The sequence below is a fragment of the Octopus bimaculoides genome, chromosome 10 (assembly GCF_046866305.1).
Source record: "Octopus bimaculoides isolate indiv1 chromosome 10, ASM4686630v1, whole genome shotgun sequence".
Lineage (NCBI taxonomy): Eukaryota > Metazoa > Mollusca > Cephalopoda > Octopoda > Octopodidae > Octopus > Octopus bimaculoides.
The window spans coordinates 45,583,278-45,600,932 of NC_142937.1; the positions used below are offsets into that span (position 1 = coordinate 45,583,278).

A 17,655-nucleotide genomic window follows, 5' to 3' on the forward strand; every position below is an offset into this window, starting at 1 on the left:
TTTATAAAACATTTGAATTTTATTTTGATAGGGAAAAATAATGGTCCCTCTAGGAAAATACTAAAGGAAGCTAAACCAATCCAGCAAAAACGCCAGACTCATATGTATAGACGTGTGTGTGAGAGAGAGAGAGTTATGGCTATAGCATCACTGTTTATACCTGATGCAATATCTGAAGAACTCTGAGTCCTCTCCAGCACACAGTTTTCATCAATGGTGACATCAGGGATGCTCCTCCCGAGGAGACACTGTGACAGTGGTGTGGACGACAAGAGTGAATCTGTTAGTTTCTTCTTCTTGCTCTTTTGTGTAGGCACAGACAAGAAGATGTAGGTATGGAGCTGGATCAATATCTGGTGTTGTAACATCCATACAACCAGTTTACACTTCTGACTCTGTAACAACAAAATGGTGGAAATGCTAAAAAGGAGGAGGAGGAAGATAAATTATTACAACAACAACAACAACAACAACAACAAACAACAAACATTACTGTGAGCTAATGAGGGAGCTTCTAAGTGGTTTCACACCCCGCTAGAAACAGCAGTCAAATTTCTCTCAAATCACATCCTACCATCATTAAAAAAAGAAAGGATACATTGAACAGCAGAGTCCTATATAATTGATCAGACATTATCTTGTAGCTTTAAGATTTTGATAATGTAATTGTTTAGGCCATTTTGAACATAAAACAGGTAGAATATTTGGGCTTGATATAGCCAGTTCAAATGCTAAAGGATTAACAAATACGGTTTTGGTTCAGTTTCACTGAACAGCACCCTGGGTTAAGTGTCTTCTGCTCTAGCTCTGAGTTGACTAATGCCTTAAGAGTAGAATTTAGTAGACAACAAATGTATGGCAGCTCATTATGTGTGTGTGTATGTGCATGTGTTAATGTTGACGTGCATTTCACATGAAAAAGCACTGAGTTATAAGTGGCACAATTTATTGATATTCCTGTCAACAAATCCTCCAAAATTTTGCATTTTGGAAGAGATCTTTTACTTTTTCAGTCATTGAACTGTGACCAAGCTGGAATACTACCTTGAAGGGTTTGACAAGATAAATTACCTCCAGTATCTGGTACTTATTCTAGTGGTCTCCTTTGCTGAACCACTAAGTTACAAAGACATAAAGAAACCAAGCAGTGAAAGGAACAAACACAAACACACATATATGTATAGGCATATACCTGACAGGTTTCCACACAATTTCCATCTACCAAATTCACTCACAAGGCATCAGTTGGCCTGGAGTTAAAGCAGAAAACACTTGCTAAGGTGCCATGCAATAGGACTGCCCCTAAAACCATGTAGTTGTAAAGCTAGCTTCTTGGTCACACAGCCATCTTTTACACCTTTAAATATAAGGCCATAGTCCATGAAAAAAAAAACGTTCTTACCTGGAAAACAGACAAAGTTTTGAACTAGGATGGACATCTGGGTGTAATATAATGCCTGAATATATGTATTTGTCTAACCCATGCTAGCATGGAAAGATAGATGTAGAATAAATGAATGATAATGGCCAAAATAGCGATTGTTTAAATTCTTTAGGAGAAAAAAAAAAATTTTTATGATGTAAAAGATTAATTTAAAGGATGAATTTACCTGTTTCTGCGATGTGTCCAGAGCATCTCGATACTCATTCATCCGAATTGGGAGGGAATATTTGGAAAGAACAACTGGTAAACTTTCATTCGGAAAATCTCTCTCAAACAGCTCAACCAAATGTACATTGCTGCCAAAAGGAAATAGGTTCACAGAATAAACAACAGAAAATAACATGTAAGTACACTATTTGAAGAATTAGATGTTAAATGGTAATGACAATGAAAATAAAAACATACCATAGACAAAAGCATGGCTGTATGGTTTGGAAGTTAATTTTGCAACCATGTAATACTGGTTTCAACACAAGCTGAATCTCTGTCTTTCTCTCTCCTTTCTAGGTAGCATAAATATGTATATGTGTGTACATATCATGTATACACGATATGTGTACATTTTCTTTTATCTTTTACTTGTTTCAGTCATTAGATTGTGACCATGCTGGGGCACTGCACCTAAGAATTTTTAGTCAAATGAACTGACCCAGTACTTCTTTTTTCAAACCTGGTACTTATTCTATTGGTCTCCTTGCCAAACCATTAACTTATGGAGATGTAAACACATCAACACCAGTTGTCAAGCAGTGTAGTGGGGGACAGATACACACATATAGATATATATATGAAGTGCTCTTTCAGTTTCCATCTGTCAAATCCACTAACAAGGCTTTAGTTGGTCCAAGGCTATATTAGAAGACATTTTTCCTAGGTGCTATGCAATGGGACTGAACTGGCAATCATGTGGTTAAGAAGCAAACTTTGTACCACACAACTGCGCAGCCACACCTGAGCCTGTATCATCATCATCATCGTTTAACGTCCGCTTTCCATGCTAGCATGGGTTGGACGATTTGACTGAGGACTGGTGAAACCGGATGACAACACCAGGCTCCAATCTAATTTGGCAGAGTTTCTACAGCTGGATGCCCTTCCTAACACCAACCACTCAGAGAGTGTAGTGGGTGCTTTTACATGTCACCCGCACGAAGGCCAGTCAGGCGGTACTGGCAACGGCCACGCTCGAAATGGTGTCTTTTATGTGCCACCCGCACAAAAGCCAGTCCAGGGGCACTGGCAACGATCTCGCTCGAAAACCCTACGAAGGCCAGTCAGGCGGCACTGGCAACAGTCATGCTCAAAATGGTGCATCTTATGTGCCACCCGCACAAGAGCCAGTCCAGGGGCACTGGCAACGATCTCACTTGGCTTGCCGGGTCTTCTCATGCACAGCACATATATATCGTCGTCGTCGTTTAACGTCCGCTTTCCATGCTAGCATGGGTTGGATGACTTGACTGAGGACCGGTGAAACCAGATGGCTACACCAGGCTCCAATCCGATTTGGCAGTGTTTCCACAGCTGGATGCCCTTCCTAAGGCCAAACACTCAGAGAGTAAACATCAACAAAAACAAAAATGATGCTTTTAAAACCAAAAATACCCTGAACTGTATTTGTTTTACTTGAGTTGCAGAGACAGTCCCTGGTCGCTCTTGACATTGGAAATGCAGTAAACCACTGATTGGTTTGTTGGTAAGCTGCAATCAATAACACTATTGCTCACCAAATGCAATATTAAATTAATAAATAAATATAATTTTAAAAAATAATCTCTCAAATACAAGATAAAAGACTTACCTAATTGGGTTTGTATGAGGAGACAAGACATACATATTATTCTCACAAAGAGGGTAAATGATCATTGCTTTAGCCCAGTAAACTAAATGGCTGACCAAACGGAAAACCTAGTGAAAAAATACACCAATATATATTTATTTGATAAATCAATTTATATAAAAATGTGATGCAAATGGAGAACAATTGGATATAAGAAAAGTTGAAATTTTATCTTAATCCTTTTATTTCAGGTAAAAAAATCTCTTACCAAACCAGACATCCTCTTGTTCCCTTCATACTTTGATAAGAGGCATTTTTACACAAAATATAAAGATTATAATTTTTTTCTCAAAGTAAAAGCTCAATCTGGGTTCTTGTTCTTATTCATATTTAATTTTCATCAAACTGCATTGTTGTAGTTCTCAACATCACTGTTTTTATATTGTCTGCAATGTTTCAAGCAAATTATAACATTCTTCAATTCATGTTTGATGGAGTTTTTTTGCATCATGGTAGTGTCACTGTAGCTATTAACAAATAGCTACAGTTGAGAGTTATAACAACCACTCTTTATTATCATTTTGTAAAATAACAATCCTTTCTACCCTATGTTGACTCCATTCACCAACCAGTTTAATTAGTGTGCAAGATGCATATTAATGTGAGACCAGCACTATACACACACACACACACACGTATTTCATCATAAACATCTACTTCACAAAAAAAGTCATAAAGTAAATGGGAATATAACATCATGTATAACTGTTTTAATGTTTATAGTAACTCTGTTCCATTGCCAACATGCCTTCTTACATCAAATTATTTTCTACTCAAAAAATGATCTAATATTTCAGGTTTGTTCATGAAAAATTCTAAATGTATCACAAATAATAAATAAGAGAATTAAAAACCAAGAACTATTTCATATTACAGCCTTGTCATTACTTCAATGAGTCAATGTTAGACCCTCTATGAGTCACTTGACCTATTAGAAACTATAGTCAAATCTCCCTTAAATCACACCCTGCCATCTTAAAAATGCAAGGACACATTGGTTAATATAGTCATAGATGCAAAAAGGTAACTTGCAGCTGGAACATCTTTGATCATAGGCTTGATGGATCAGAGCTGATGTAGACTAAACCACAACCACCACCACCAATGATTCCAAAACCTTGTATTACTCATTTTACCAAATCAACATGTTTTGCAATTATATGGAGTGGTACTTCAGTTTATGCTGATCTATTAGGGTGCTTTCGTAACAATACATACTGCTTTTCTATGTTTTACATGATCACTGACAAGTAATCTATTAGGTTGGTTTTTATGATTATATACACTGGTGTTCATATTTGATATCATCATTGAAACAACAATAGGTACAGGTATGGCTGTCATCATCATCATCATAATCGTCATTTAACATCCACTTTCCATGCTGGTATGGATTGGATGGTTTGACTGAGGGCTGGCAAACCAGAAGGCTGCACCAGGCTCCAATCCAATCTGGCAAAATTTCTACAGCTGGATGCCTTTCCTAACACTAACCACTCCAAGAGTGTAAAAGTGATTTTTACGTGCATCTGGCACGAGGGCCAGTCAGGTGGTACTGGCATCGACTACGCTTGAATGGTGCTTTTTACATGCCACTGGTACGGGAGCCAGTCAGGCAGCACTGGCAACAAGCACACTCGAATAGTGCTTTTTACGTGCCACCGGCACAGGACCAGTCAGCCGGCACTAGCATCGACCACGCTCAAATGGTGCTTTTTACATGCCACTGGCATGGGACCAGTCAGGTGGCACTGGCATTGACCACACTCAAATGGTGCTTTTTATGTACCACTGGCATGGGTGCCAATCAGGCGGTACTGTCATCAGCCATGACGACTTCACTTGCCTCAACAGGTCTTCGCAAGTGCAGTATATTTCCCAGTGATTGAAGGGTACTCTTAAATTGGCTGGTTATGCTGCAATGGCATAGGCCATGGATACCATCTCACTTCGCTTGCCAGGTTTTCTCAAGAACAACATATCTCCAAAGGTCTCAGTCACTTGTCATCGCCTTGGTGAGGCCCAACGTTTGAAGGTCATGCTTCACCACCTCATCCCAGGTCTTCCTGGGCCTACCTATTCTACAGGTTCCCTCTACTGCTAGGATATGACACTTTTTCACGCAGCTCTTCTCATCTATACACAACATATGACCATACCAGCACAGTTGTCTCTCTTGCACACCACATCTGATGCTTCTTATGTCCAACTTTCTTCACAGGGCGCTTACACTCTGTCATGTGTGCATACTGACATTACACATCCAGCAGAGCATACTAGCTTCATTCCTTGCAAGCTTATGCATGTCCTCAACAGTCACGGCCCATATTTCACTGCCATGTAGCATGGCTGTTTGCACACATGCGTCATAATCTACCTTTTACTCCGAGCGAGAGGCCCTTTGTCACCAGCAGAGGTAGGAGCTCTCATGGTTTGAAAGATAATCTTACAACATGGTATAGTATCTTCTACTAGTGCTGATCTCTAACTGTGGAGAGAACCTGTGAAAGACATAGACCCAGGAAGATGTAGGATGAGGTGGTGAAATATGATCTTCAGATATCGAGTCTCATGGAGACGATGTCAACTGACTGAGGCTTTTGGCAATTTGCTTTGCTTGAGAAGACACATCAAGCTAAGTGAAATCACAATGGTCAGCGCTGGTGAAACATAAAAGAAACCCATGTCAGTGACATGTAAAATGTACATATGCTGGTAACACATAAAAGACACCCATGCTGGTGACATGTAGCAGGTATCTGTGTCAGTGACACATTAAAAGTATCTGGTACCAGCTATAGAAACTGAGCCAAAACAGACTGGAGCCCAGTACAGTTCTCCAGCTTACTAGTTTAGTCAAACTGTCCAACCCATGCCAGCATGGAAAACAGACATGATGATGATTAACTAATGCCTTGTGAGTTAACTGAAAGTTAAAAGAAGTGTCCAGAAACTGTATGTAATGTAGGCACGCATGGAAGTATGTTTACAAGTACATGTAGACAAGAGTTTATGTTGCATCTGCAAACTGATTCTTTTTAGCTAGTGGTGACGTTGTTTATGTCTCTTGTAAATAAAAAGTCCAGCAGTTCAAGTGCGTCATGGAATAAAGTACCTTTCTTGAAAAAAACAAAGCGCAGCATCAAGAATAGTATTCAGCCATAGAACACATCCAACACATGCCAACATGGAAAAAGAAATGAAACTGAAAACATTGAATGACGATGATGATGATGAGGTAAAGAAGATGATATCAAAGTTCTATCAGGATTGCTTTGTAGATACATATGACTAGTTCTTATATTTGACATCAGCACTGGCACATATCAGTATTAGTTATCAGTTAAGGTTAAATGTATGCAACATGAATTAAGAATCATACAAAATTAAAAGGATCATAAGTAATAATTGCAAATATGTAAATAACCTAAATAGTGTACCCAACATACAAAATTGTGTAATGACTTAATGACAATGAAATACTGATTGCTTTTTCTTATTATTCAGATTAGACTAAAAGAGATGCTGAAAAATCATTACAGTAGTGATGGTCGTCATCATCATCATCATCATCATAATTTTAATGTCCACTTTTCTTTGGTTACATGGAATTTATTTGGGTCAGATTTTACATAGCTGCATGCCCTTCCTATTGCCAACCCTCACCTGTCTCTAACTAAGGTAATATTTTCCCATGACCAGACATGTCTTTGGAGAATATTGTAAATAAAGGACATTGGCTTGCAGGACAGTGACACTCATTTTACAACTATCACACAAAGTCAAGGTGGTAGTAACAGGCACAAACACACACACAAATGGGCTTGTTTCAGTTTCTGTCTGGTTAACCTTGAAGCTATAGAGGTAGACACTTACCCAAGATGCTATGCAGTTGAACAAAACCCAAAACCATGTGGTTAGGAGGCAAGCTTCTTACTACACTGCCATGCCTGTTCCTATTGGGGAAAATACCAGTGGTTAACTTGTGGAAAGTAAGTTTTAAAGTTCATGTTTGAAAGAAAATGTACCTATTTTTTAAATAATAAAGCTTGATAGAATTTTTTTTTTACACGCCCTTTTAAAGCCTAGCCAGGCTCATGGACCCGGTTTCCATCGTATGTGTCCCCCCCCCCCCCAGCTGGACAGGACGCCAGTCCATTGCAGCGTTACTCAAGAAACAGGAAGAAGAAAGAGTGAGAGAAAGTTGGGGCAAAAGAATACAACAGGGGTCACCACCATCCCCCTGCCAGAGCCTCATGGAGCTTTAGGTGTTTTTGCTCAATAAACACACACAACGCCCAATCTGGGAATCGAAACTGCGTTCCTCCGACCACGAGTCCGCTGCCCTAACAACTGGGCCATTGCGCTTCCACAATAGAATTACTTGATAGAATTATAGATATATTTTATAATTATAGAATTATAGATATATATTCTATCCTTGATAGAATTACTAGTAGAAAATTATTACAACAAAGAGTCACAATGGTTTCTAACCAGTCACAATCTGTGAGAGTGACATGTAGATGGCAGACTCATTATCATTAATTCAGATCTTAATAGTCATTGTTCTGTGCCTCAGAGCTAAGTACTAAACTCTGCTTGCTTCAATTCCTTTCTGTAAAAAATTATGAACATGCTTTACTCCTATTTCACAGTTATGTAAGTTAGCAGTAAGAAGGCACATAGTTGCAATAGAAACAATTTTTTCAACAAATAAACTACTCAGTTCATGCAAGCATGAAAAAAAAAAATGAATAAAATGGATATAAACTGTAAAAAAAAGAACTGAAGAACTCATTACCTGAGACAAACTGAGATCAGCATCTAAAGAGAGAGTCTGAAGGTTCTTTGTAGGGTTTACACAGCTGATAAGTCTAACTAAAGTTGGAGAACAGTCAATCGGTAAAGATTTCAGAAGAGTGTCACAATCAACCAGAAGTAGTATTCCATGATAGGGCCTACAATAAAGGGAATAAAACATATAACAAGAAATCACTGAAAAAAAGTATGATTATTTTAATATATCTGACAAGTTTATAACTATGAATACTAAAGAACTATACTTTAGATTAGACACATTACATTTATGTTGTATGTAATGAACATGGAGAGATGAAATTCACATGTTTTGACATCAATATATCAACATCCAATTCTATTGATGTTGTAGAAGCAGGAATGGTCAGCAATCAGATTATTATATCCAATGCCACAATTCGCTAGAATATTACCCACGTGATAAAAAGAAAAAAAAATCTGACCAATCAAGATTTCACATGGAACAAGTACCAACAATAATTTCATCTTTTGGCATGCTTCTTTCTGAACCTAACAATCAATAAAAATTCAGTGCACTTTGGCTACTTAGACAGACAGCAGCTGAGTAAAGCTGACAGATGCTAAACAATGAAAGGACAGTGACACCAGCACTAGCAGCTAACCACATTTTGACTACTGTTGCAATCACATCAGTTTGTCTGTCTATGGTGAAATATTACTTTGCTTGGAAACAGGTAAAGGTTGGTGACAGAAAGGGCATCTGATCATAAAAAAATCTGTCTCAATAAACTCTGTCTAACCTGTCAAAATGACAATGATATCCTATGACTAGTAAAATGTTAAATACAACAGCTATGAACACATCAATATATCATAAAGCACCAGTACGAAGAATGCTAAACAATAAAAATTCAAATAAACCTAACTTTATATGAATATATCAACAAGAAGTTTGCTTCCCAACCATATAGTTCCTAGTTCAGTCCCAGTGTGGCACCTTGGGCAAGTGTCTTCTGCTACAGCCTTGGGCCAACCAAAGCCTTGAAAGGATTTGGTAGACAAAAACTGAAAGAAGCTCATCATATATATATATATGTATGTATAATTCAAGTATAGGATAAAATCTTTATAAGAATTTATCAAGTAGTTAGCGTGAAAAATGTCATAAGGGAAAAATCCATCATTTATTCCGGATAAATATATTTATTTATATAAAGGCATTACTATACATAAATGCCTCACACTAAGAGGGACTCTAAAGTCAAACTACCATAATAAACACATTTTTACTGAAAGTGAGGGAATGCAACTCTCGAAGCTAGCCCCCTAAAAACAGACTAAACGGTAAATCATGATTTCGTAATTATCGCAATAATATGTACCTTTTACTCATTAGTACACGTATAGTCAAGACACATAAAAATAAAAATAAATGTCTTTGTGTCTGTGTTTGTTCCCCTACCATTACTTGACAACTGATGTTGATGTGTAACTTAGTAGTTTGGCAAAAGAGAAAAATACAATAAGTACTGGGGTTGATTCATTCAACTAAAAATTGAAGGTGGTACTCCAGCATGGCCACAGTTTAGTAATTGAAATAAGTAAAAGATAAAAGATACCTAACATCAGAGCATTAGGAAAACTAAAGGATTAACGAATGATCAGCTATCAAAATATTTACTGTACTTTTTGGCATACAAGTTGAGGAAGACAACTTAAACACCAAGATGACTTTGGAGGACCAAAAATTCCATGTGAAATGCAACAGGATTTGCAAAGACAGAGACAATGTTTTGAATGTTTGCACTATACACTACATTGACTTGTATGCTGAAAAAAATGGTACTAATAATTGAAAAACAAGATATTTACCTTAGGGATTCTAAACATTTGTCAATCGCTTCAGGCTGAAATTATACAAAAAAAAATGTCAACTATATGTCACAAATTTAATATCAAAAGAATAAACAGTTAGAAATAGCAACCACATCAAATTACCCACTATAGTCTTAAAAATATATTGGATATCATCCAACAGGCACTATATCTGAGGTCTGTTTGATTAGGGCTGACCTAAATTAAACAACAACACTGGATATAATAAATATAATTCATATCATTATATTGACAAGACTATCAAATGTGATTATGCATTGCTTGTCATAATGTGCTTCATTACATTGTTATAGCCTTCAAATGATGCCACCTCAATGGCTAGGCAAGCAAGCCAACATTCCCTACTGGACAGAATGCCAGTCCACACCAAGATTACCCATTCACAGATGAATAGACAGGAACACGAAGTGTTTTGCTCCAGAACACAATGCATCTCCAGTTTGGGAATCAAAGTACAATCTTGCAATCATGAATGCAACACCCTAACCAGTAGGCCATGTACTTTTACACATATCATATCAGAAAATAATAATTACATGATTAAGTATTTTTAACAAATAATAAGTTCTACAATTTCTCTAAACCAGTGATATAATAGTTTTAATAATAAAGAATTTCAACAGAAGCGCAAGACTGGAAATTTGTGGAAAGTGGAAAAGTTGATCATATTGACACCAATAGTTAATCAGTTTAAAGTATTTGACTGATCCTCAAAGTTTGAAAGATGAAATGATCATGGCAGGATTTGAACTCAGAACATAAGTGGGACAAAATACCACTAAGCATTTTGCCTGGCATGCTAATGATTCTGCCAGCTCACTACTTTCTACCCAATCATCATTATTATTATTCATTTAATGTCTGCTTTCCATGCTGGCATGGGTTGGAAATGCCAACCACTACACAGAGTAAGCAATGTTGTTTGTTTCCAGGTGAGAGTCGATGACAAGAAAGGGCACCTGACCATAGAACATCTGCATCTGACCCATGCAAGCATGGAAAAGTGGACATTAAATGATGATGATAATGATGATGATTAGGGTCATACAGAGACGTGAACTTTGCTTAAAGATACAGTATCATATCAACAGTAATAAATGAAGTAATGACATCAAGGCAAATGGCTCTGTGTCATTACAACTTAGCTACTGTATTAGTGGAATAATTAATTACCTTTAATGCTTTGTTGTTGAGAGAATTTAAGTGGACTCTATGAGGTAAGCAGAAGTTGACCATAACCCAGTGGTTGACATACAAATGAACAATTCCATTTTTGCATAGACTGGAAGGAAACAGTTTAGAGAATCAGCAACAAATTCATAAGCAAGCAAGTAAATACATGTATTTATTTGTGTGTGTGTGTGTGTGTGTGTGTTTGCTAATTCAATTGACTCCTTGTGGAGCACAGGGTACCAAAAGGAGATCACCATTTGCCTTGATCTTTGGCAATGCATCACAGTTGTACTTGGGTGTCACCGCCTCCTGTCAGTGCTTCAGTTTCTGTGGACCAAGTTTTTTTCGGTCTGTCACCTTTGGGTGTCCAGCAAAAGGCTTGACTTGTAATTTTGAAAACAGGTTTCCGTAGGCTATGTCCAAGCCAATCCCCATTTCTTCCTCTTGATGTGGGTTTCAATAGGTTGCTAGTTCACCTTTTTTCTTCCCACAAGGCTGTGTGTGTGTGCGTGCGTGCGTGCCTGTGTGCATGCAAGCACATTGTGATATGGAGTGATGATCAAGAGATTCATTTTAAATGTGTGGGATCTTTTACCAATAGCCATAGGTTGACCCATGGTTTGTGAGTGAAACTGGGTAGGCAATAACTGTTTGGAGACATACTGGATGGATTATACTAGTAATTTAAAGGTTTAGTTTTATCACACTGTCTCATATTGATTTCATCAAAGAATTACTTTAAGGACTGTACATGTCTGCAGAATACTTAGTAACTTACACACTAATTCAACGAACAAGTAGTTCAATTGATCAAATAACTACATACTTATTGTCAAAACCACCAGTAACCCATTTACCTTTTATGTATATTGTGTACTTCACAAGCCTTTAGTGAAAGCACCTCACCCAAAAGGGCAGCTACTCTTAGTAATATCTGATACAGAATAAAGAAGATTCTCCAGTCTTGGCAAACAATCTTTCTAGTGATAGTGAGATTATAAAATGCAAATTGCACCTAGTCCCTATAGTAAAATCATGCTAAAATCACAAGAGATAAAAACTGACAAAAATTGGCTATTTTCTCTGTGATTGTGCACCTCAGATAACAAAAACCGAAACAAATGGTGATATACAAATGCTGTCATCCAAACCCATACCATCCTGGAAAAACAGATGCTTTTCCAGGATGGTAAAGGATAATGGACATTCTTAGAATAAGACATATCCAGCAAGGGATCAGTTCTATTGTCTTTACAAAAGAAACAGGAGTTGCGATATTCATGATTTTCCCAAGAACATTAACAAGGCAAGAGAAACAGCCAAAATTGATATATGAACCAGGTTCTCTGGCAAGGTTCACAAGAAATATACACTACACACACACAAATATACATGTACAGGTAGACAAACAGAAATGATTATCAACATTTTTCTAATCCTCATGCATGTTATATAAGTTGATTCAGATGTCCCTTTCGCATTTAAAAGATATATACAATGTACATTTTTTAGATTTTGTTACAATTTTGTTTTTATACTTTTTAATACCATCTCAGCTATAGTTGTGAATATCTTTTGGTTGATACATACACACACATATATAGAGAGAGAGAGATATATACATACACATGCAGAACATCCACCCACACATATATTAGTTTTCCATACATACACACATATACAACATCTCCAAGCATAAAACTGCCTTCCTCTCTTCTGTAGCTCCATTCAGCCAAAAGGGATCTTAGTTTTGTCAGTTACAAAGAGAGGTCACTAGTACTTGTGCCACAAGAAATGATGATACATTATCATCATTTAATGTCCACTTTTCCATTCTTGCATAGATCAGATGAAATTTGTTGTGGCAGATTTTCTATGGTCAGATATCCTTTCTGTCGTTAACCCTCATCTGTTTCCAAGCAAGAAATATTTCCCATGGTCAGACATGTTACACAGGAGACTGGAAATGATCAACATTGCTTGTATGATTGTGATGCTCATTTACTACCAACACATGTTGTCAAGACAAGGATGTACACAAACACACACACATCATCATCATTTAACGTCTGTTGTCCATGCTGGCATGGGTTGGACAGTTTAACTGGGTTGGAACGCTGGAAGGCTGAACCAGACTCCAGTCTGATTTAGCATGGTTTTCTATGGCTGGATGCCCTTCTGAATGCTAACCACTCTGAGAGTGTAATGGGTGCTTTTACATGTCACTGGCACAGGTGCTATCTGTGCAACACTGGGGCGCGTTTACGTGCCAATTTGCATGACACTGGTATCTGCCATGACTGTGATTTTGCTCCGCTTAATGGGACTTCTTCTCAAGCATGACATAATTCCAAAGGTCTTGGTCATTACCTCCATGAGGCTCAACACTCAAAAGGAACTCAGCCACTTTGCCTCCATGAGGCCCAATGCTAAAAAGGAACTCAGCCACCTTGCCTTCATGAAGCCCAACACCTGAAAGGAACTCAGTCACTTTGCCTCCATGAGGCCCAACGCACAAATGGAACTCAGCCACTTTGCCTCCGTCAGGCCCAACATTCAAAAGATGTTCTTTATGTGCCACCAGCATGGGTGCACATGGCTTGACAGGTCCTCAGGTTTCTTTTGGTTTCCATCAACCAAATCCACTTGCGAAATTGGGTGAAATTCTGGGTGCTATGGACTGTTCCTGTAATTCAAAAAGACCAGCTTTGCCACACACACACACACTGTGCCATGCTGATTCTGTCTGAGAATTCCATTAAGGATACATATTTTCTGTGGAATACTCAGTCTCTTACTCTATAGTCACTCTATCATAGATTGAGTATATAGTTCCACTGATCAAATAACTGGACTACAAACATTGAACATACCTATCATAAACATATTTCAGTTCCCGTGCCAACTGGCTGTGTCTTAAAATCATCTTATAAGGACATTCTGAAACTGAAACAAAGAAAAAACAAAAAAATTAAAAGAAACATTTTAATATAATTTTTAGAGAAGCGGTCAATTTAAATTATTATTTTTTCAATATTTTATTTTAATAACTTTAATTAATCAACTAATCACCTTTCATTTATCTCACAATATTGTGATAAATAATGCCAATACTGAATCTTCTAATCAGAGATAATCAAAAACCAATCTGCCTTATTCACTAGTGGATTGTGCCTCTCCAAAATATAAACAAGCAAGCATTTGATCTCAGCTTTGTCAAATACTTGAACTCTTCTCAATTATACAGTGCCTCTACAGTGAAATGGGGAGCCTGTATATGGTTATTTGGTCTGTTAGAAATAGCAGGCAAATCTCTCTCAAATCTCATCCTACTGTCTTAAATATATTTAAAAAAAGGTACATATTTGCTGATATAATTATGGACATACAAAAAGATAGATGGTCATGACTGGAATACTAGTGTTCATTTGGGCCTTAAAACAATAACAGCAACAGTGCTTCAGGTTTCTATAGAAGAATGGTAGCATCCATGATCCTTTCCAGTGCCTCTGAGAAATCAGAACGTGATCAAATCATTTAAAATTTTCCTTTTTTTATTCTGAGTTGCCTCCCTCCCCTTTGATTTACTTTTAGACACTGCTATAGTTTAATTGATTATTTAAAGTTAGTCTTGCCACAAATATGTTAGCACTAGCTTAAAAGCCACCCTATCAAGTGGTTTTTCAGCTAGCTCCTGTGGAGGGCTCTTCATTAGGCCTTGGGCTCAACAATGACACTTCATGCATTGAGTACATATGAAATTTTATTCAACTTGGACAATATTTTTCAAGCAATGAACAATTTCCATCAAAACAATGATATAATTTGTTGACTTGGAACTTTTTGCAAAGCTGCATGATAAACAACAGTACTGCCACCATCGCTACCACATCTGCCATACACACACCATTCAAACTTCTGACGCCACCACCATCAATACCTTTGACTTCGCTGCTTTCCCCACCACCACCATCACCAGTCTTTCACATCACTTACTCTCAGTCATACCACCACCACCACCTCTGCCTCTATCACAACTACAGCTCATACCCATTACCATCAGTGTTCAGTATGTTAGTTCAGCATGCTGGTTCAGTGTTCAGTCCCTTTTTCTCTCTTATTATTATTCCCACTGCCACCATCAACACTACTAATTTTAATAAAAACATCAACTCTCCCTAAATTTCTTTATCTCTCTTTCTCTCCCTCTCTCCCTGTCTTTGCCAACACCCTCACCATCTCTATACCCACTATTACTCTCACCCCAGTATGAGCAATAGTAGAAGTGTCAATGAATAGTGAGAGAGGGGGTTGAAGTGTGACACACAGAAATTAGTTTTTGCATATATTATGAGATTTACTTCACTATACATTTCATCTCAAAATTGCAACTCTGTAGAACTTATGCTCAGCCAATGTATCATCTGATGTAATTCAAACTGACAATAACAGCATTAACCCTGCTTCTCTTCTTTTAACTGTTTTTATATAATAATTATAAATAACTGTATAATATTTGGTTGTCCGGAAAGTTTGTGTCGATTTATAGTAGCTTATCTTTTGACTTATTTTAGAACATGGTTGAGTCCATAAAATAGGATTTGACTATACCTCCATCATTTAGAGCACAATTTAAGCTATCTTTATGTTACTATAACCTGTGTTAATTCTGTAACCCTTTAAAATGGAAGATAAGAAAGTTCATTTTCAGCACTTGATGCTTTTCTTTTTCCATAAAGGGAAAAATGCCTCACAAGCAACCAAAGAAACATGCGCAGTTTACAGTAATATTTCTTTATCCGAAAGAACTGTACGGAAGTGGTTCACAAGCTTCCGAGCTGGAGATTGTAGCCTTATTGATAAAGAGCAATCACGCAGACCCATCGACTACAGATGATGACCAAATCAAGTCATTAATTGAGAATAACCCACATTGCACAACCCGAGAATTGGCAGAAAGCCTCAACCTATCAAAATCCATTGTTCATGAACACCTGGTAAAGCTTGGGTACACAAATCACTACGATGTTTGGGTACCACATGAGTTGAGTGAGAAGAACCTTTTGGAAAATCGGCACAAACTTTCCGGACAACCCAATAACTATGAATAAATCTTTTAACTTACAAGGGCTGAAAATTTGGCATGGGGTGGGAGTGGGTAGCATGTTTGTCAATATCATTGATTCCAGCACTTTATTTTCTCAGCTCTGAAAGGATAAAAAGCTAAGTTAACCTCTGAGCTGCATTAGATACTGCAAAGTATTTTCTCTTGATGTTCTACCAATTCTGCCAAATAATAGTTGTTTCTAATTAAGGTACAAAGCCTGAAATTCTGAGGAGGGGACTAGTTGATACCATCATTTCCAGTATTTAACTGGTACTTTATTTTATCAACCCCAAAAGAACGAAAGGCAAAGTTGACCTCAGCAGGATTTTAAAATCAGCATGTATGGAGCTGGAAGAAATACTGCAAAGCAATATTTCTGACACTGTAATGATTCTGTGTGCTCACTGCCAAATAATAACAAAAATACATTAAAAAATTATGAAATAGATACACCCAGAAATTGAAACAAATTTGTAGTACCAATACTGGGGACTTGCCTGTCCTACAGCACTTGCAGACAGTTAAGGTTTGAATAAGTAAAAATAGAGTTACCTTCACTGAAAGGTGATTCATCATGGACTTGTTGCATCGCTTTGGCTTGCTGAGCCAAGTAATTACAGCGGCATTCTTCATGACGAATAGCAACAGTGATTTGTTTTGCAAGATCCTGGTAATAGTTCACTACTGTCGTATCAACACATGCCTTTTGAAAAAAAATATGTATCAGTTGCTTTAAAACAGTAATATGAGAGAAACTTCATTTGGACATTATTACTGCTTTTATTCTTTAGTAACAGAGCATATTTAGAAATGATGAAATAACAGTTAAGACTTTAATACAATTGATGCTTGACATTATAAGCACCAATTTGAGACAAAACAATGAAATGGTACCACTAATGGAATACATATATAAACGGTTGTTAATATTTTTCAAAGTTTTCAAAAGGTTAGTGCTTAATTCATTCCGCATGAAAGACAGATGTCTTTCTTTCAATGAGATATCAGCCTATCATGGGAAAAAGTTCTCTTAGATTTGGTATCTGTTCCTACCAGTTAGATGAAGTGAGATAAGTGAACATCAGTCCCAGATATAAGAAGTTTCTAGGCTTCCCTGAGAAAAGACACAATTAATAAAGCAGTCCTAGATATGCTATGTCTGAAACCCCCTGATAACAAGTTTGTTCAAAACAGGACTGACCTGGAGTTAAGCAAAAACTGAGAAGAGTAAGAGTAAATGACTTACTCGAAATATAAAGAGAGGCCAGCAGTGGAGTTGAATTCAAGTCCTATAAAATGCTAATTACTCAATTACCAATACAATGTGGGTTATGTTAATAAATATATCGAGTCATATCCATTGGTGTATAGCCTCACTGTCAAATTAGGCTAAAAAAGAGCATGATCAGTAAC

General features: G+C 37.2%; 1 protein-coding gene across 1 annotated transcript in view; it reads right to left on the minus strand.

The window, feature by feature from the left end:
• The window catches only part of LOC106867850 (GATOR1 complex protein NPRL3), a 43,624-nt gene that overhangs the window by 15,954 nt on the left and 10,015 nt on the right, over nucleotides 1–17,655 (minus strand). Inside the window, exons 5-12 of the mRNA XM_014912889.3 lie at nucleotides 16,795–16,945; nucleotides 14,009–14,081; nucleotides 11,136–11,244; nucleotides 9,939–9,973; nucleotides 8,089–8,245; nucleotides 3,246–3,352; nucleotides 1,611–1,740; nucleotides 161–395 (exon numbers count right to left, since the gene is read on the minus strand). Of these exons, the coding sequence (XP_014768375.1) occupies nucleotides 161–395; nucleotides 1,611–1,740; nucleotides 3,246–3,352; nucleotides 8,089–8,245; nucleotides 9,939–9,973; nucleotides 11,136–11,244; nucleotides 14,009–14,081; nucleotides 16,795–16,945 (997 nt within the window). The remainder of the gene's footprint in view (nucleotides 1–160; nucleotides 396–1,610; nucleotides 1,741–3,245; nucleotides 3,353–8,088; nucleotides 8,246–9,938; nucleotides 9,974–11,135; nucleotides 11,245–14,008; nucleotides 14,082–16,794; nucleotides 16,946–17,655) is intronic.